The sequence below is a fragment of the Dermacentor andersoni genome, chromosome 1, assembly GCF_023375885.2.
Source record: "Dermacentor andersoni chromosome 1, qqDerAnde1_hic_scaffold, whole genome shotgun sequence".
Lineage (NCBI taxonomy): Eukaryota > Metazoa > Arthropoda > Arachnida > Ixodida > Ixodidae > Dermacentor > Dermacentor andersoni.
In genome coordinates, this window is record NC_092814.1 from 24,883,207 (window position 1) to 24,905,320 (window position 22,114).

The following is a 22,114-nucleotide window of genomic DNA, read 5'->3' on the forward strand; positions in this document are numbered from 1 at the left end:
CAAACTTGTGTGAAATGCAGTGCCCATGAACATACCTCTGCATCTTGCAGGAACTCTCTCCATTGTGTAAACTGTGATGGGGAGCATGCCGCATACTCCCAGCCGTGCCCATCATGGAAAGAAGAGGAAATAGTAACAGTTAAAGTAAAAAAAAAAAAAAAAAACACCTAACTTTCAAGGAGGTATGCAGGTGGGTATCCTACCTGCCCAAGAACACCTTTGCCGATGTGACACGTCAGGGGGTGGCAATACAATGGCTTCCGGCAGCTGTCCGGCACACACGCGCAGTGAGCCGGCAGTGACGCCACGTGCCCCCCCCCCGGTGGCTACAGCTAGCGCTCTTCGGCCACCCCAGAAGGAGGGACCATCAGCCTCTGGGCTGGTGGCTTGAAAGGTCTCGTCTGACTTGTCGAGGCCTTCATGTCAAAGGCAGCGTTCGGAAGAGCGCGTCTCCAGTGCCTCGCAACAGGCGATGGACGCAACAACCAGCCAGATGGTGCTGCCGGCGCCTAAAAAGCGGCACAACTCTCGTGATTGCTCCAAAAAAGACAAAACTCACATCACAGTGCCTGGAAAGGGCCCATGAGCTAATCTTTGTCTCTTAAACACACAGCACAAAACACATTTATCGTAATGAAGACACAAATACTACAATGGAATGTTAGAGGACTTCTTCATAACCTTGACGATATTAGAGAACTCCTACACAAACATAATTCAAAGTTGCTGTGTGTTCAAGACACATCTGAAACCTACAAACACTAACTTTCTTTGAAACTACACCATCTTCCGAAAAAACTGCGACGAGTCTAACGCCTCCAGCAATGTAGCAATAGTTGCCGACAAGTCTGTAGCTTGTCAACACACCGCCCTTCAGACGCCCCTTGAGACAGTGTCAGTTCAGGCAATCCTTTTTAATAAATTGGTCACTGTGTGTTCTGTATACATACCCCCTAACTATCGTGTCAAAACACGATTTCTATAACCTCCTTGATCAGCTGCCGGACCCCTACATACTCGTGGGTGATTTTATGCCCACAACACGATGTTGGGAGACTCGCGCTGCGACGCGAGAAGTCAATTCATTGAAAATTTTCTTCTGACCTCTAGGGCCTGCTTGTTTAATAAGAAGGAGCCGACCTATTACAGCATCCAACACAACACGTATTCATCGATAGATCTATCAATTGGCACTGCTTCTCTTCTGCCTCACCTGGAATGGAACGTCATCAATAAACTTTATGGAAGAGACCACTTTGCAGCAACTTTAAATCTGATAACTGTTCATGAAAACACTCCCCATCTTCCTCTATTGAAGTTAGCATCAGCGGACTGGGAGCAATTTAAAGAATCGACTTATCTACCACAAGATTTTATAAACAATTTTAGTATAGATGAAGTTGTTGTACATTTTACCGCTTTTCTTATTGACGCAGCTGAAAAATTTATCCTGCAAACGAATGGTGGTTCACTGACAAGATGTGTTGCCTGGTGGAACAAAGACTGTAGAGAGGCACGAAAGAGGCAGAATAAGGCATGGGGCGTATTGCGTAGATCGCCAAATGCAGAAAATCTAATTCAAGTTAAAAAAGTTAAATCACAGGGGAGGTGGACACGGCGTCAGGCAAAAAGAGAAAGCTGGGTGAGGTTCCTCTCAGGTATAAATTCATGCACGTAGGAGGCAAAAGTGTGGAATGGCTTAAGAGAGCTAAAAGGGCAACAAATCCATTCGCTGCCTCTGGTGAACGACCAAGGGAATACCTTGCAAGACGAGGCAGGTTCTCTTGGCGAGTACCTTGAGCGTGTGTCAAGCTTAATCCATCATCCTCAACCCTTCCTTAAATACAGACAAATAGAAAAATGTAAGCCAGTCGTACGTAAATGCAGACAGGATGGACCTTACAACTGGCCTTTCAGATTTCCGAGTTGAGAGCTGCCTCGATCGCATGCAAGAGCTCTGCACCGGGACCTTGCAGAGTCATGTATGACATGATCAAAAACTTACACACTGATACACAAGTTACACTACTCGCACTTTTCAACACTATTTGGGCTGCCGGATACCTTCCGTCTGCATGTAAAGAAGTTACTGTGGTCCCTGTTTTGAAGCAGGGTAAAGACCTTTCCTTGGTGGCAAGTTACTGCCCGATAGCTCTCACAAGTCGCCTTTGTAAGCTGTTTGAAAAAATGATTAATCGGCGACTCATACATTTCCTTGAAATGAACGAAATGCTTGATCCCTATCAGTGTGGCTTCAGAGAAGGGCGCTCCACAACCGATCATCTTGTGCGCATTGAAGGAAATATCCGTGATGCACCTGTCCACAAATAGTTTATCTTATCCATATTTCTCGATATGGAGAAGGTGTACGACTCAACATGGTGCTACAGAATGTTGAGAGACTTGTCGGGAATGAACATCCGTGGCATGGACATCCGTCTACGTGGACGACATTCAAATAGGCTTCCAATCTTGTAACCTCGCAGTGTGTGAGAGACAGGTACAGCAGGGCTTGAAGGTGTCCAAGTGGGTAGACAAAAATGAATTTAAAATGAACCCCCACAAAATTTTTTGTGTTCTTTTCACAAGAAAGAGGGGCCTGGTTCCAGATCTTTGTATAGAACTGTGTAGACAACAAATACCTGTCAACAAAGAGCAAAAATTTCTAGGTATTCTACATGACTCCAGGCTTACTTTCATTCCACACATAAAATATCTTAAAGCAAAATGTCTAAAAACCATGAACTTACTGAAAATTCTATCCCACAGAACATGGGGTAGTGATAGGAAGTGTTTGATGAATCTTTACAAGAGCCTAATTCGGTCACGATTGGACTATGGTGCCGTTCTATATAACTCTGCTGCCCCGACCGCGCTAAAGACGTTAGATCCCGTCCACCGTCTAGGTATCCGCTTAGACACTGGCGCTTTCAGAACAAGCCCTATTGAAAGCTTATGCATAGAATCAAATGAGTGGTCCCTCCATCTGCAGAGAACATACATCAGCCTCACATATTTTCTCAAAATACACTCTAATCCTGAATATTGATGCTGTAATACCGTTAATGATATGATGTGTGCCACACTTTTCCGTAATCGTCCCTCTGTAAGACAGCCTTTCTCGCTGCATGTAAGAGAGCTTAACGATGAAATGCATGTCCTACTCCTTGAGCATCCCTTAATGCAGCCAACCAAGCTGTTACCTCCTTGGTAGTGGCAGGTGGTAGAATGTGACTTATCCTTTCTAGGAGCTGCAAAGCGTGCTCCAGAGCTCAAAATCCAAATGCATTTCCTAGAACTACAGTACAAGCCCTCCTGCACAGAGTTCTACACAGACAAATCAAAGTCACATGCCAGGGTGTCCTATGCAGCTGTCGGCCCATCCTTCTCAGAATTCGATGTACTGCATCCGGAAACAAGTATATTTACGGCTGAGGCCTATGCACTATTGTCGACTGTGAAGCATATAAGGAAATCAAAACTCCAAAAAGCAATTATATATACAGACTCCCTAAGCGTTCTGAAGGCCTTGCTGTCACTCTGTAGGCTCAAAAATCCTGTACTTAATGAGCTTTATTCCGTCCTGTGTAAAGCATATATATCTAACCAGCACATCATTATATGCTGGGTGCCTGGCCATAGGGGCATCAAGGGTAATGTTCTGGCGGACCAGATGGCCACGTCAGTTGCATCGCAAGCTGTTAACCCTACCGCTGCTGTCCCTGTCACAAATCTGAGGCCTTTCTTTTAAAAGAAACTGTGAAACCACTGGCAATGCATGTAGGATGCGGAAACAAATAAGCTGCACATGATAAAGCCACAGTTAGGTTTCTGGCCCTCTGCACCAAAATAACGCCGAACAGATGTCCTATTCTGTCATCTCAGAAGAGGACATACATTTGGCACCCATAATTTTCTACTCACTGGAAATGAACCTCCAACCTGTGGTAGATGCAGGGAGAGGCTGACTGTCCTCCACGTCCTCCTGGAATGTTGGGAAGCCGAATCTGAGAGAAAGAGACATTTTCCCCTAGCATATTGGCAGCGCATTCTTTTTCATCCTGTAATGTTTCTCGTTCCAGAACCGTTTTTTGATACAAATGCAGTCCTAGGTTTCCTGAAAGATGTTGTCTTACATGTTATTAGCCCCATAAATTCGTAGCGCATCCTCTCTTCAGAGGATGCCGCTGTGATAGTAGTATTGTATAGCACATGCCTCCAGGCCCTTGTGTTTCAAGGGCTCTGGTAGTACTAGTGCTTTAGGCAATTTTTGTATCTGGTATATTTTGTAATATCGTATCATTTTTTTTGCAGTGCATTTTAATGCTCATAGTACACGTCATTGGTCGTCGGCATAATCTCATTACACATAGACTTTACGCACTTCACAGCGACTATTTTTAAGGCCCCTTTACAGCCACGTCACATTAACTTCATAGAACTCGTCACTCCACTGTGAAGTCACTAACGCTGGCATGGCACTCTTTGGCCATAACTGGCCCTTGTGCCGCTAAACAACACACGTTCATTCATTCATTCATGTTCCGGGACTTGTCCGATGACAACATGCTCTTACATGTCGTCCCACATCCAGTGCGTGAAGGCGAGCCTCTGTCTTTATCATTTGATCCCAGTGACCTCATCAAAAGCTCCCTTCGCCGCACAGAAAGCAACCAAGCATGCTCATAAAGCTGCTGCATTGATAAAGCCAATGTGTAAACACGTAGATCATTTATTTATTTATTTATTTATTTATTTATTTATTTATTTATTTACAGCATACTGCAGACCCTAAATGGGTCCTAGCAGGAGGGGCAACACAAGAAGACGACAATAACAACTACAAAAGCACAGCAAATTACAGTAAACAGAATATATAAAGAATGACACATAGCAGGAACAGGAAATAGTAAATCTGCGATTGTCGATAAGCAATTTTGTCAAAGCATCAATATTGGTTAGTAGATTAGTCGGGAATAAATTCCATGGAGTTATTGTGCGCAGAAAGAAAGAATATTTAAAAGCATTGGCTATAGCGTTGTATGATGTTAGGGATTCCGTGTGATGCTTTCTTGCTAGGCGTGTATTGATGGACTTAATAAATGGATCAGGACTCATTGAGAGTTTGCTATTTTTTATTAAGAAAAGTAACTTCAATCTTTGAATTTTTATTTGTATTTCCAGTGCCTGTATGTTATGCTGCGCCATGAGAGTGGTGGGAGAATCAGTAGAGCGGTATTTGTTAAAGATAAATTGAACAGATTTTTGCTGGATCATTTCCAACGCCTCAATGTTATGTTTTGTGTAAGAGTCCCAGACGGTGCATGCATACTCTAGTTTAGGTCTGATGATTGAGGTGTAGGCTAAGAGCTTTGTGCTAGTAGGGGCAGCTTTTAATTTGTGCCTGAGGAGGCAAAGTTTCTTAAAAGCTGACATGCATATGTTTGATATATGTTTATTCCAAATAAGATTATTGGTTATAGTAACACCTAGGTAAGTGTATTAACTTCCTCAAGTGGGTGAGATGGAAGGTTATATTGACGCGAAATAGGCTTGCACGTCTTGACACGGGACCCTTAAGGCGAGAACGACGAAGTTCGTGGTTGCGCGCGTGCTCTCCGAGGACCAGCCATCGCTAAAGGCAGACGTATTTTCTCAATCTGTCGGTGCTAAACTGTTTTAGTTGTCATAGCTGGGTGACATTTCTGGTGGACGTGCTGGGTACGGTCGATGTTAAGATCTCCGGAGCATACCCCAGACCTAAGCCCGGCGAGTAGTTCAACCGAGCTTACCCCTGTGCACGTACGTGCCAGCCGACGCCGCCAGGGACTCCAGCCACAGCACGGTCTGCTACCTGAACGAACTAGAATGACGACCCAACCACCTCCTGCCACTCCTGCAGCATCGCACGTTGTCGTCAATCACATCCGGACGCCGAATCTGTTCCACGGAAGTGCTTCAGAGGACGCCGATGACTGGCTTGACCATTTTGACCGGGTTGCCAACCTCAACGACTGGAACCACGAGCGTTAGCTACGTTACGTGTACTTCGCTCTTGAAGATTCCGCGAAAACATGGTTTGAGAACCACGAGGCGACACTGACGTCATGGGAAGAATTTCGTAGGCAGTTCCTCAATGCCTTCGCCAGGGCGGACAGGAAGGAGAGAGCGGAGTTAGCGTTGGAGGCAAGAATTCAAGGCCCGAATGAGCGAGTGACTGCGTACGTAGAAGACATGAATCGGCTTTTCAGACGTGCGGACCCTTTGATGACTGAAACAAAGAAGGTGCGCCATCTCATGCGCGGCGTCAAAGAGGAAATCTTTGCTGGCCTAATTCGAAATCTGCCGACGACACTTGCAGAGTTCCATGACGAAGCCAGTACTATGGAAACGGCCCTTCAACAGCCGGCCAGGCAAAACAACCGCGACGCCGTGATTTCAAGGGAGCTCTCTGCCGTTACCCTCGGTAACGACGTTGGCGCCTTGCGAGAACTCATCAGGGCTGTCGTCAAGGAGGAACTGCAGAAGATGCAGACGACCACTGCCCCTGTGGGACAACTTTCCATTGCGGAAATGGTGCGCGCCGAGGTCCGACAGGCCGTCCATGTTCCTGGACAGTACGAGGCACCACAGCAGGTACCGCACGCCGAAATGAGTTACGCTGAAGCAGTATGCCGTCCCCCACCCTCAAGTGCGTGCAGCATGGTACACCCCACTCAACAAATGGACGTAAGCTTCAGGCCGCCTCGCAGCCCACCGCACATCGCCGAAGCAAGGACTAGGAAGAGCGACGTCTGGCGCACCACAGACTACAAACCCCTTTGTTTTCATTGTGGCGAAGCCGGGCACATCTACAGAATGTGTCCTTATCGTCATCTGGGGCTTCGTGGATTCTCGCGGAATGCACCTCGTCCACGACCTGGTGAGCGGCCGCCGGAAATAGAGAGTTTCGTCACAAATCGTCACAATGATGATCAGCGATGGCCGGAGCCCCGTTCGTCGTCTCCTGCTCGTTACAGGTCACCATCACCAAGCCAAGCTTTTACTCGCGGCGCTCTGAGACGCCGCTCGCCTAGCCCGGCGGGTCGGGAAAACTGAGTTCAGCGACCTCCGGAGGTGAGGCCGCTGACGACGACCGTACGCAATATCCTCCACTACGACGACAACGACGAAAACAGAACGACGCAGACGTACAGACGGAGTCGAACACCTTACGAGAGGTTGTAACGTCGAACATTCCCGTCACCATAGACGACGATGAAATAACGGCGTTAATCGACACTGGAGCGGACACCTCAGTTATGAGCATGGACCTTACCTGCAAGCTGAAGAAAGTTTCTACCGAGTGGACAGGGTCGCAGATTCGAACTGCAGGAGGCCATCTGCTAACCCCGGTAGGGAGATGCACAGCGCGAGTGAGCATTCGTGGGTTTACGTACCTCGGAGATTTTGTTATCCTCCCAAGCTGCTCGAGGGACCTAATTCTGGGAATGGACTTTCTGCAGGCTAATGGAGCTGTGATCAACTTACAAAAGTCGCGGGTAACGTTTTCGACGGCGCAGGCCTTAGCAGGGAGCAGCACTGACGACACGTATGTCAACGCCTTGAGGATTGTTGACGAGAACATCACGGTGCCGCCAAGGAGCAGCGTATTGACCCTCGTCACCTGCGACGCATTCGACGGCTATGAGGGTATTGCCGAGGCAAATATCCCGCTGCTGCTTGAAAAACACATCTGCATCGCCCGGGGCCTTGTTCGAATACAGCATAAGTGCTCGCAAGTTTTGTTGACAAACTTCAGCCATGAGTATCAGCACGTCCCTCAAGGTACAGCTGTGGCATTCCTGAACGAAATTGCTGACTTCTCCGATATCGGCACGTTACAAGTGACTTCACCGGACGCAACAACTCACGCCAGCCTGAATACCCGCGTCCACATTAATGCTGACTTAGCAGATGTCCAGAAGGATCAGCTGCTGGGCCTACTGACAGAATTCTCCGGCTGTTTTTCCACGGAATCCAAAGTCCAGCGCACTTCTGTTACGCAACACCGGATAGTTACAGAGGAGTTGGCGCGGCCTGTTCGTCAGCATCCGTATCGCGTGTCACCTATGGAGCGGGAGGCGATTAAGCGTCAAGTTCAAGAAATGCTAAAGGATGACGTCATCCAGCCGTCGACAAGTCCGTGGGCATCGCCTGTCGTACTAGTAAAAAAGAAAGACCACACACTCCGCTTCTGCGTTGACTACAGACGGCTTAACCGAGTCACCAAACGCGACGTTTATCCCCTGCCACGGATCGATGACGCTTCGGACCGTCTGCGTCATGCTCAGTTCTTTACTTCGTTAGACCTAAAGTCAGGCTACTGGCAAATCGAAGTGGACGAGCGTGACCGTGAAAAAAACACCTTCGTGACTCCCGATGGGCTGTACGAATTTAAAGTGCTGCCTTTCGGTCTCTGTTCCGCTCCTGCTACGTTCCAACGAATGATGGACACTGTACTCGTTGGACTAAAGTGGCAGACGTGTCTAGTGTACCTAGACGACGTTGTTGTGTTTTCCAGCACGTTCGATGAACATCTCACCCGGCTACGAAGTGTTCTTACCGCAATACGCAAGGCCAACCTCACCATCAAGCCTGAAAAATGTTACTTTGGCTTCCAGGAACTCAAGTTTCTAGGCCACGTGGTCAGCTCCCAAGGAGTACGACCAGACCCAGAAAAACTCGCTGCCGTTGCCGAGTTTCCTCGTCCTAAAGACAAAAAGTCTGTTCAGCGGTTCCTGGGCCTCTGCTCTTACTACCGTCGTTTCGTTGAAGGCTTCTCAAGGATTGCTGAACCGCTCACGAGACTGACGCGACAAGATGTGCCCTTTGCGTGGACGAAAGAACAAGAGCAGGACTTCACCGAAGTGCGTAAACGCCTTCAATCCGCTCCAGTGCTGGCGCATTTTGATGACACCGCGGCAACTGAAATACACACCGACGCCAGCAACGTAGGACTCGGGGCCATTCTGGTTCAATGGCAAGATGGCGCAGAACGTGTAATTGCGTATGCCAGTCGTAGTCTGACAAAAGCAGAAGCTAATTATTCAACGACCGAAAAAGAATGCTTAGCAGTCATGTGGGCCATCAGCAAGTTCCGACCCTACTGATACGGCCGGCCATTTCGAGCGATCAGTGATCACCACTCGCTCTGCTGGCTTGCCAATCTACGAGACCCGTCAGGTCGCCTCGCTCGTTGGAGCCTCCGCCTCCAGGAATACGACATAACTGTTGTCTACAGATCCGGCCATAAGCATAGCGACGCTGACTGCTTGTCACGTTCTCCTATTCCTTTGACATCCTCCGACTTGGAGCTAGATTTGCCGTTTCTTGGTGTCGTCGACGTGGTGCGCATGGCTGACTATCAACGTGCAGACTCTGAGCTGCTTCCAGTCATCCGATATCTCGAGGGAGCTGACGTTGTTGTCCCACGCCCACTTTCACGAGGATTGACGTCGTACTGCCTGCGAAACGATGTCCTGTACAAGAAAAATTTCGAGAACAGCCAGGAAACATTCCTTCTCGTCGTTCCGGCGGCACTGCGCGAGGAAGTTTTACAGGCGTGTCACGACGATCCCTGTGCCGGCCACTTAGGCTTCGCGAGGACATTAGCGCGCATACGGCAAAAATACTATTGGCCACACCTATTTTCGTCGGTTCAGTGCTATGTGCGAACATGCCGTGACTGTCAGAGGCGTAAAGTTCCACCCGTCAAGCCTGCCGGCCTCCTTCAGCCTTTGGATCCGCCTCCGGCGCCGTTCCAGCAAGTGGGAATGGACCTTCTTGGGCCGTTCCCCACGTCCTCCTTGCAAAATAAGTGGATAATCGTGGCAACTGACTATTTAACTCGCTATGCGGAGATGAAAGCTGTGCCGCGGGGAACTGCTGCTGAAGTCGCCAGCTTCTTCGTCCACAACATCGTGCTTCGCCACGGTGCACCCGCTGTACTCATTACTGACCGCGGTGCGGCGTTTACAGCGGAGTTATTGCAACAAGTCGTCACACTGACGCACACCGACCACCGAAAGACCACAGCCTATCATCCCCAAACTAACGGCTTAACAGAGCGCCTAAACAGAACATTAGCCGACATGCTCTCCATGTACATTGATGTGGAACACAAAACATGGGATGAAATTTTGCCATACGTCACGTTTGCTTACAATACCGCTGTGCAGGAGACCACCGAGTTTACACCATTCGAGCTTGTTTACGGACGTCACGTTACAACCCCCTTAGATGCCATGCTCCCGGTAGACCACGGAACCACAAGGAATGACAACACTGAAGATTTCGTCGAGAAAGCCGAGGAAGCTCGCCAGCTTGCTCGGAATCGCATCCGCACCCAGCAGAATACCGACGCCTACCGTTACAACCGGACCCGACGGAATGTCCAGTACTTACCAGGCGACCGCGTGTGGGTGTGGACACCTATCCGACACCGCGGGCTCTCAGAGAAATTGTTGCGCCGCTACTTCGGCCCCTACGAAGTTGTACGCCGCCTCAGTGATGTGAACTACGAGGTGGTGCCTCAAACCTCTGATCCTGGCTCGAACCGACGCCGTCCCCGTGCTGAAGTCGTCCACGTAGTACGGATGAAGCCGTACTACGCACACCAGGGCTAACCAACCCTCACAAACCGCTTCAGCATTGTGTACATTCCTGTATGTTTTTTTTTTTGTCTTTTCATGTTGGCACTCTTGCCCATAGTGTGTGCCCGCTGCCCTTGAAGCGACCGGGCCGGTCGCTTTTGAGAGGGGAGCAATGACGCGAAATAGGTTTGCACGTGTTGACACGGGACCCTTAAGGCGAGAACGACGAAGTTCGTGGTTGCGCGCGTGCTCTCCGAGGACCAGCCATCGCTAAAGGCAGACGTTTTTTCTCAATCTGTCGGTGCTAAACTGTTTTAGTTGTCATAGCTGGGTGACAATATGAAAATGATAGGCTAATCTTTTTATTGGTAACTTTCATGAACACTGTTTTGTCATTGTTAAAGGGCCCCTCACCGGGTCGGGCCATTTTGAGCTGACAAGTGCAGAGCATACATTGCGCGATAACAATCGTGTCTGCAAAGTATTACATTGCTACGCATCACGGAAAGATCTGAAATTTCAATATGAACGCCGTTGCCCTCTTCACTCGCGGCCGCCAGCTCCAAGCCGGACAGTGACGTAATCGTACCCCTGTGCCTACGTAATCGTGTCCGCAGTGTGACGTCGCTCGTCATGACTTCAAGAATTATTCAAGACAACATCTGTTATCTGTGCAATCTGTTCTTTGAAGTTTAGAGAAGTAATAAAACACACAAACGGAATGTCTGCATGTTTTTTGTTTTACTTCGCACCGAAGCAAGACAGATGTACTTCCGCTTCGTCTGCTTGTCCCCACGGTCGTGCGGTCACGTGCGCAGGTACCGAAACTATGCCGTTTTCTATCGTGTTCCAGCGTATGATTATGCTCTGCGATCTGCTTGTTCTGCCTCAGTATTTGTGTAGCACTGAATTATACTGCTACTCATGTTTCCTTGTGCACAGCGCACAAAATCGTGCGCTGCATGCACGAGACAAGAGCTTGCGCGCGGCGCGGTCAGTGTAAATACGTAGCGCAGAAAAAAAAAAAAAGCGAGAAGAAAAAAGAATGAAGGCGGGGCCTGTGACGTATGCGTCACGTGATCCTCGAGGTATGGTATGGGAGAATGCGGGGGAGGAATTTTGCTTGCGAAGGCTAGACGGGGCGAGTGGAGGGAGCGTCTTGCTTGACAGTGGAGCCCACCTGCTGAAATCATGGGTTCGCGGCACTGAAATATTTCTGTCTCTGCTATTAATGAGCCGATTTGAAAAATTTTTGCGGCAGAACACTCTCTAGAGGACACGTAACAACTTCCAGCATATAACCAAAATTTGCTATGGGGCCTGGTGAGGGGCTCTTTAAGCTTCATGTCCCATTGATTGCACCAGTAATTAATGTTCTGAAGGTTAGGATTAAGAATGATTGATCTTCAGAAGACCTAATATCATTAAACATACACAATCGTCGGCAAAAAGCCTAATCTGCACTGGTTCACTAATCATATCAACAATGTCATTTATGTATATCAAAAAGAGTAATGGTCCCAGCACACTTGTGTGCGGCATGCCAGAAGTGACTGGGAGGTAGCTGGAATAATGAGAATCGATACTGATGAACTGTGCACGGTTAGAAAGGTAAGCAGACAGCCAGTTAATTATGAAAGAAGGAAACGCAGTAGATTGAAACTTACATATTAGTTCTTGATGTGGAACAAGGTCAAAAAATTTCTTAAAATTTTGAAAAATAATGTCAATCTACCCAGACCTGTTTAGCGTTTCAGCAAAGCTATGAACTACAGATGTTAGTTGGGTGACTGTTGAAATTCTCTTTCTAAATCCGTGTTGAAATTGAGATAAAATGTGTCTGTCATTTAGAAAGGTAGTTATATAAGTGGCTACATGTGCTCAAGAAGTTTGCAAGAAGAAGATGTAAGTGATATTGGACAAAAATTTGTAACAGATGATGCGGTGCGGTGCCTTTCTCAAGTATTGGCCCAATCCGTGCAACTCTAGAATCCGAAGGAACACTGCTAGTTGATAGGCTTGCACGGAAAATTATGACAAGAAATTCGAAAATCATTTCACTATAATGCTGCAAGAACATATTTGGAATCCCATCAGGACCAGGCGACACTTTTGTTTTCAGATTCAACAACATGGATAACACGCCTGCAGAAGATACAATGCTTGGTTCGGGAGGACATGATGGAGCTGTTTGCCGTATTTGGGAGTTGGATTTAAAAAAAGAAACGCTGTAAAAATATGTATCAAAATGTTCAGCAATGATTTCTTTATCGGTGGCAAGAACGTAATTGTGCATAATTTGGTTGACAGGCTTGTTTTCCCTCACAAGTGTCTCCAGAACTCCTGCAAAGCGTTTTGAATAAAGCTTGGCAGCATGTGTTCAAAGTAATGACGTCTTGAATGGCTCACAGCCTGACACAGTGCAAGTCATGCAGGTGCTATAGAGTTTCGGCAGACACGTGTGTGTTTTAATTGCTTTAGTTTTTGTTTTTAATGCAAGACCCTATGCGTGACCCAGGGATTTGTTTTGTGCATTTTCTTTATTCTATTAGGAATAAAGTGTTTTATGCAGTACGTGCAGATTTCTTTAAACTTATCTCATAGTATGTACACATCATTTCCTTTAATATCTCTCAGACATAGGTCAAGGTAATCAAGCACGCTTTTGTCCCTGGCATGCAAAAAGTCTTTTACACAGACAGGCTTTGTAGGTGGAGAATTGTTGGGGTTTTGGATGCTGCATGAAAAATACACCATATTGTGATCTGAGAGCCCATTTTCCACCGAGACACGCAAATTTTCATTAGCTCAGGTGATAAACACCAGGTCAAGTATGGAAGCACAAGTACCCTGGACATCCGTGGGTTTTGTAACTACCTGTTGAAGGTTATGTTGTAACATAATATCAAAAATGTAATGGGTGGACCCTTGCAATAACCCAGCTTGTTTTTAAAAAATATGCAGAAATTCTTCGAGTAGGGCTTTTACCTGGATGTCTTCACAAATAGAATTTACTCTGGACAAGGTTCTGGTGTCCAGAAGGGACACTTCTGCCTTGTGAAACCCTTCAATTGTACTCCTGCCGCAGAGCACTGGTCCTTGACAGCCTACAACAATTAAAGTGCTGCGTACTAACATCGACCCCAACTGTATGGTCTTGGTTGACTTACGAATGGCAAGAAATGGCCTTGTTATGATTGACCTGAAATTCATTGTAGCAAGTCCTGGCAACATTCCAGCTTGCTGTCCTTTGTCGAGCTAAGCACCCTTCTTTAGTGAACGTCATTTAGTGCACCCACACCCACTCTGTTGAGGATAGACAGGCTTTCGGTCTGTCTTGCCTCGGCTATAATTTGCACTCAAGGCCACACCCTGAGGTGATGCAGCTGTATGACAACAAACCACGACAGGGAGACTAGCCTACTGCGGAATTCTCCACCAATTGTCTCAGGTATACAGCGATAGACCTCGAGAGGGCAACCAACCTCCTGCGGAATTCTCTGCTGATTGTGTCTGCTGTACAGCGAGATGTTGTTGCCTTCAAGGCCCGACTGTTAGCAGAACTGCACAATACTCTGACAGAGTCACTACCCTGTATATATCATGTAAATACATTTTCTTCTCATTTTCATCATCATGGTACCTGCCTTCATCATCTCCTGATTTCAGTGGTGAGGCCATTTCGCCTGGTCCTGGCCGTATCAGCCTAGAAAACATGATAGTCAAAGAAAAGTTTTTTCCAGAGCTAGCCACCACTTACGGTGCTTCTTGAATACATTCTTTGGTATCACACTAACCGTAAATCCCACGTAGACGTTCATATGCAGCTCCCAGCCTTCCCATGTCAAATATTGTTCGACAAATACAGCTGGCGTGCACCCTGTTGCACACCCTTGCCAGGTGCCATTTTAGATCGCTCTGGTGGCATGTGGTGTTTCGATGATGGCATGTGTTGACAGCATGAGGGCCGAAGACATTACTGAGTGTCCATGGTCTCTGGTGCTGCTGTTAATGTAGAATCTTAACGCTGCCACCTTCATTCCCTTGTTCAGTTTCTGGCATGCCTCAAAAGCCTTCTTGTGCCTTCTCAGAAGCCATGGTGAATTCTTTTGCCTCTTCTAAAGTCAACTTCCTGCATGTCAACAAGCAGCACTGTTCGTCATTGTCCAGGATTGTGCAAATTATGTGATCCCATAGCTATGGTCCAGTGTGCTACCAAAGTTGCAGCTTTCAGCAAGTCTCCTTAAGTTGGCAATGTAGTCTTGGATGCTGTCCCCTTCTCCTTGCTTGCGCACAAAAAATGAGTAGCTGGCTAATGTTTTGTTAGCTTGCAATTTGTTGTGTTCCTCCAAATATTTCACGGAATCGTCGAAGCTTAAACTGTTGACCATGGTGGCTCGATGGTGTCCTTGCAACTTGTGTATGAAGTTGTCGCTCAGCAAAGATACCAGCAAAGCACAGTGTTTTGCAGGATCTGTTACTTCCTTTTCCTCGAAGTAGGCTTTCAGGCATACATGGTACATACTCCAACTGCCCGCAGTCCTGTCGAAAGCAATTGGGTGAGAGACCATTCTTTAGTGTAGTTGGTAAAAGGCTACGCTTGAAGGGGATCCCATCCTCGTCGCCACTAAAGTAGCATCCCAAATGACACACTTGATGGTCTTCAGTAAGAAAGGTGTGGTTATTCAATATAGGGCACATGCTCTTATCAATTGTTGGGTGTATTTGCCATGCTTGCCATGAAGCGTGCTGTACTGGATGCGTCAGCATAAACCTGAGATGCACTTGAAATATCCAGCCGCTAATAGTAGTAATTAATCAATGGGGTTTTGCATCTCAAAGCTGCACTGTGGGCTATAAAAGGGCCCCATAAGTGGAGGGCTGCAGACAAACAAGAATGTGCGCATGGGTGTTCTTGCAACCAGGCACCAAACATGTGATCTTACACTCAGCAGTGGAAATGCCAAGACACTGAACCATCATAGCAAGTATCAGACCATAAGAGCCTCGCAAAAAGTTGCGATCTGCTTTTGCAAAGGTTTTGTTGTGGCCATTTATTTTAGTACATAAATCAAAATCAGTGCAATCACACTGTCCCATCTCTTGAAAGGACTGCTTACCAGTGACGTATTTCTTGTTTTGATGAGTAATTTGGTGCAATAGGGCTAATTAGAAAAATTATTGAGTACCAGTGACTTATTTCTTGTTTTTATGAGTAATTTGGTGCAATAGGGCTAATTAGATTAATTATTGAGCGTGTGTGTGTGCTGTTCTACAAAGTGTCAGGTCATGCCCAAAGCAAGTCAAGCTAGTTGCTGTACTTCATGTGGCATTTGTGCATAGCTTACTGCACCTTGTGTATGGAAGAGTCTGTTTTTGTTAATGCTGGTATGCCGACAAAATTGGATCTGTGCGCCTAGCTTTTGCACATTTTTGTGACCAGTCTTAAGTGTGTTCCTCTCTCATGCAGGGAGACTTCACAAGGACAGGTTCCAGACGCCTAGCAGGAATGATGAAAGATGGTTACAACTCTGCCAACAGGTGCATGCCTTATTTCCTCCCAGAGTGCAAGCAGTTCAAGAGTGTTAACAGGAACAGCACTATCAATGGCTTTGTTGGGTAGTTACGCGGCTTTCTTAGTATGGGACAGATGGAAGTCACTTTACCAGCACAAGTGAAGCTTGTTGTCATTGCTGACTCTGGTTGAGGTTCACCAACTTTCCAATTGCACCTGAATTTAGTGGGAAAATATATTGGTCTGACGATTTAGCCATGGCCTTAAAGGAGAACTTGCACAAAAATCTTGTTTTTGAGGCTTTCTCCTCCTTTTCTTCTTTTTTTCCAATATTAGATAGTTATTAGCAGCTTAATAATGGTATGCCATGGGATTATGAATTAGTGGGAATACCCTGTCTCTTTGTGCTGATGCTTGTAACTAAAGTGTGTGTGTGCATGTGTTTGTGTGTATGTAAGGATACACTTGCAGAGGGCATAGAAATGAGAGAATTAAAAGAAATACTGTGCAGTGATGTATTCTAAAGTTGTAGTACTTGTAGCTTTTCACTTCTATCATTCTTTATTTATTCTGTATGGCATATGAGCAGAGAGAATATTTTGAACAAAGTATTAAATGGCAGACTAAGGCATCCCTCAGGGGCGTCTGCGTCGGCAAATATTTGGTGTGTTGCACAACCACGGACCCGAGAACATGGGGGTTAACCCCTCCTGCGTTTAACTGTGTGTTGCTTAGCCCTGTCCGGTGAAAAGGGGATCCTGGGGGTTGAGCCAATGCTGAGAGCTTGGACTTTTAAGGCCCCTTAGGTTGAGGTAACACACCCCTTCGGCGCCAGCTTCACGTAGATGGCACCCCTGGACTAATCTGCCTGGGTGAAATCGGCAGTTGCTTTTTCCTATCCTTCTCTACAATCTTTGTCGTTCTCTCTCACTTTCAATCTTTCCTGTTTGTTACTCTCTTCTGTATTACTTCTGATCTTCTAGGCCACGAGAGTTAATCCTGTGCGAATAGCAAACCTAGGTTATGTCATATTTGGTTATAGTGGTAACGTACAGCTGGCATTTGCAGGACCTGTTTTTAAAGATACTGCAGCGTCTCCTTATAGGGCTCCACGGTGGGTGGCTGGTGTTACTGCCCAAAAGTGCACGTTCATTTATGGCTGGTTCCTTCCCCCCACTCCCTGATCGCCCACAGAAAAGGGAGCACAGTGAAGAAGTTTTATAACTTTTTGGTAACCAAACAGAGGTTTTCTCCTTCTTTTAGGTAATTCACAGTGAAAGACCAGAAAAACAGTGAGAACCATCTCACCGTTCCTTGTGGCGAAATGTCTCGCAGATGCTATAGGCCCAGGTCATAAATCCACAAAATTGGACAGTGGTGACCTCCTCTTGGAACTCTGCGATAAGAAGCAGAACGAAAAGCTGCCTAATCTAGTCTTCTTTGGAGGCATTTCACTGACTCTTACCCGACACTGCACACTGTACACCACCCATGGTGTCATTTTGGACGATCACTTGCTGGAATTGACCTAGACTGAACTCCTAGAGCGATAGAGTCACCAGAACGTTATCAATTTCAGGCAAATCAAGTTGAGACGTGATGGCAAAGAAATCCAAACAAAGCACCTCATTCTTACCTTCAGCTCAAGTATGTTCCCCGAAAGTATTGAAGCAGGCTATGTGTGTGTCAGGCCATATGTGCCAAACCCTCTGAGATGCTTCAAATGCCAAAGATTTGGCCATAGTTTTCTGAACTGCTGAGGTCAAGTGACCTGGGCTAAATGCAGCTCACATGAACATGTGAGAATGATCTATACTGTGTGAATTCTGATGGGAAGCACGCCGCATGCTTGCGGTCGTGCCCTACCTGGGAAAAGAAATTGCTGCACTTAAAGTCAAGGAGAGCATATTGTTTAAAGAGGCATGCAGGCGGGTGTCCTACCTACCAAAGAGTAGCTTTGCCGAAGTGGCGCGACAAGGAACAGCATTGCAATGGCTTTCGGTGGCTGTCCAGCCCACTCACAGTGAGCCGGCGGCAATGCCAACTGGCCTCTTGGTGGTTGTATTTAATGCTGCTGTGCCGTCTAAGAGAGGCCCATTGACCTCTGGGTTGGTGGCCTCCAGGGTTTCGTCTCTCGAAATGAGGCCTTTTCCATGAACAAACTGCTTGCAAGAGCAGGTGTCCAATGCCCCACAAGAGGCAATAGACGCGACTCTCAGCCAGATGGTGTGGGCAGTGCCTAAGGTGCGGCGAGAATCTGTTGGCCGCTCCAAAAAAGAGAAATTTCACATCACAGGGCCCAAAAAGGGCTCTGTGATTTGCCTGAAAGTGATAACGTTCTGGTAAGAATGATTCGCTTTGTTTGAATTTCTTTGCCATCATGTCTCAACTTGATTTGCCTGAAATTGATAACTTTCTGGTGACTCTATCCCTCTGGAAGTTCAGTCTAGAGGTCAGTTCCAGCAAGGGATCGTCTGAAATGACACCATGGGTGGTGTTCAGTGTACAGTGAAGCTGTCTATGGCTAGGATCTGGTGGATCACGTCCGTGCATAGATGCACAATTTTTCATACGTGGGCTGATCCCGAAGATTGTGCAATATCGGGCCCACTCTCGGAGGAGGTGAAGCAGGCTTTAAGAACTCCCTATACGTGGGCCGATCCCGAAGGTGCAGTTCGCCATTAAGAGGCCCACATACACAGCTTTGCTGGTCATCCTTCTTCACAGAGTGGAAGGGCGCTGAGTTTTTTTCTCTTAAACACATTGCACAAAGCACGTTTTTTTAATATGGGCACTCAAATAGTTCGATGGAACGTCGGAGGTCTTCACATCCTTGATGACGTTAAAGAACTGCTTCGCAAATTTAATCCCACAGTGTTGTGTGTTAAAGAAGCAAACCTCAAACATATATATACAAACATATTTTCTCCGACAATATGCTATTTTTCATAAAGACTGCAATTACACTTGTAATGTTCTCACACATCACCAGATACTCAGACAGGTAACGCCATGATTTTATTCTGTTCGACCGCATCTTCCTTGTCTTCTATCTTCTCTCAGTCCCGTCATAGCAGAGCTCCTTACCCCCCCCCCCCCCACACACTCTATTCTCAACCTTCCTGGGATGATACGGAACTACATTTCCAATAGTGGTCATTTTAACTGGTCGGGAAGGTCCCCCATGATGTAGTCTTTGAAATTCCTTGTTGCCATTTGTATTGACCGCCATGATTGAACCCAGCAATGGCACCTTCAATCATTGTATGCCCTTCCGAACTAGCACCATATCTCCCTGCTTAAAAAGAAGCTTTAGCTCGGGTGCCCCTATCTAAATACATGTTAAAGGAGAATTAGTTTTTCTCGGCCACCACTGCAGCAAATTTGGCGAGGTTTGTTGCATTTAAAAGAAAAACTTAAAATCTAGTGACTGTTGGTTTCGAATTTTTTATTTAAGTCGTCAATTTTTTATTAAAACTTGGCAAAAATCGCAAACCTGCAGAAAATGAGACTATGGAGTTTACAACTCTGTAACTCAGCAATGAAAAACGATATCCCAATTCTGTGAATTGCATCTAATAGTACATCTAAAGCGGACAAAATTGATAGGTTACATGTGAATCTAAAAAAATTTTGTAATATGAAAATACAGCTCTTACAGAACCCTTGTGCACAATGTAACAAATTCACATAAGATATAAAATGACATATGGAATTTGTCCGCTTTCAATGATCTAATGGGGGCCGTTTGCAGAACTGCAATATCTGTTCTTGATGCAGAACTATTAATTTGTAAACTTTGTGCTTCTATTTTTTTCAAACTTGCGAATTTTGGAAAATCATTTTAAAATATTCATGCCCTAAATCGAAATTCTGCTTCCAACAGTCACTAGAATTTAATTTTCTCTCTCAAATGCAACATATGTTATTAAAATTTGTGCAGGGTTATCTCAGAAAAACGTTTTTTGCATTTTACATGTATTTGAATAGGCTGTGTTGGAGTTGGGCCCGAGCTAAATTGCTCTTAACGTCAGGAAGGCGACTGGGATGTCTGTTGTCAGATCCTCTCTTCATCGCTGTTTGGTTCTTCTGTCGTTCTTCTGCGAAGTTTACCTTTTCATGTAATGTTATTTTGTCTGGGAGACCCAATGCTAGATCAACTGGGAGCCATGTGCTTACCTCGAAGGCTGCGAAGTGGGGGTTGCAGCCTAGTGCCACTATGTGCGAGTTATGATGTGTGGCTGCTGCTTCCAGGGCGCACTTCCACCCACACTTGAAATCTGGGTACATCGAGAGGAATTGCTTTATGCCTCTGATTGCTCTTTTTGCCAATGTATTCACCTGCGAGTGGTATGGAGAGAGAAAGCTCAGCTTTATGTCATTTTGCTTTGCCCACTCTGCAATTCTCTTACTGTGAAATGCTGCACCATTGTCAGCGACCAAAACTTCCATGTTTTGAAACATTCATCTCTTAAAGCAGTTCAATGACCATGTTGACATCTTCTTTGCTGGCTTTTACTGTGACTATTCTCATGCATTCATCAATAGCAATGAGAAATGACTGTCTTTTTGATGCCTTCTTTTTTCTTTTGCAATTGAGCAAAGTCCAAGTGCACCACTTCAAAAGGCACAGTGGAATGTTTCGATACAACCATCTTGTTCCCACGGGGTCTATATTTTGCCTTATTTATCTGGCACTTTTTAATGTCTGAATGTATTGTCTTATCTCTTCTTTCATGTGCTCCCACGTAAGCCTTTTCGACACCTTCCAATAGATTTTCCAAAATCCATCACATCTACCAGAGTCAGGACTGTCGTAATAAAATTGCAACACATTGGGTATGCTTGTTGCTGGAACCTGAAGCCGTCCATTGTGTAGCTGCAAATCTTCAGCGCCCTTCCACAATCTCAGGTAGTTAACACACTGAGTCAGTCTTTCTGTTTGTATATGCAACCTTGATAAGGCATCTGCATCGGGAACTTTCTCCCCTGGCCTATGAGAAACATCAAACATGAATTGCTAGATTTCTTCGATCCAACATGCAAGTCCGCCTTTTGGTTGGGTAAACTTCAGAGGGTGGCTGAGTGCTTGATTATCAGTAAATAATTTAAAGTGATGGCATGCTAAGCAGGCGCAGAAATAATGCAATGCCATGACCACTGCCAATGCCTTCTTCTCGGTTGTTGGATAATTTTCTTGCGTTTGGGTAAATGTGTAAGAGTAGTATCCTGTGCCCTTCAGCTGTCGGCTCACAGTCTCTCTGGGGTGTCTGGTAAAACACAGCACCGGTGCCGTAGTAAGAAGCATCCCTGTGCTAAGCTCAAATAATAATGTGAAGTCAGGAAGGTGTAGTACCAGGCCAGATGAGATAATTTCTACTAGATCATTGTAAACATGTTCACATTCATCTGACCACATAAAAGGTACTCTTCTTCATAAGTACAGTCGAACACTTCGTTCTCATGGTATAGTCAAGTATAAATGCTCGGAAATGTCCAACGAGACCGAAGGAAACACGAACTGAAGGCTTCGTTAACTGGGATATCCGTCGAACTGATTCTTCTTTTGTACTCTTTGTTCCGGCTTCAAATATTCTTCCAAGAAAGATAACATTCCTTTTATAAAATTAAGTCTTTCGGTCATTTATCTTCAACTTTGCTTGACTGAGAGCCTCAAGGACCTGAGTGAGGTGGTTGTGGTGTTCTTTTGTTCGTGAGCATATTATAATGTCGTCTATATAAGCATTACACAAGATGCCAATAAAATATTTCAAAATGTCGTTCATTGTATTCTGAAACCAAGCTCCAGAATTCTTCACTTCACTTCACTTCACTTTATTACCTTAAAGGCCCCCAGGATTGGGGGTATTACATAAGGGGTGGGTAGCTAATAGAAGAAATTAAATACACAAGGAAAAGATGTTTAGGTACAAGTTTGCTCGCTGGTAAATATGTTAATTACACA

At 45.9% G+C, this 22,114-nt stretch overlaps 1 protein-coding gene across 3 annotated transcripts in view; it reads left to right on the top strand.

The window, feature by feature from the left end:
* Positions 1-22,114, top strand: part of sp3 (phosphatidylinositide phosphatase spermathreecae) — a 270,294-nt gene that overhangs the window by 166,517 nt on the left and 81,663 nt on the right. For all 3 annotated transcript variants that reach the window (XM_050192990.3, XM_055061254.1, XM_055061255.1), the window contains one exon: positions 16,105-16,175. In XM_050192990.3, the coding sequence (XP_050048947.1) occupies positions 16,105-16,175 (71 nt within the window). The remainder of the gene's footprint in view (positions 1-16,104; positions 16,176-22,114) is intronic.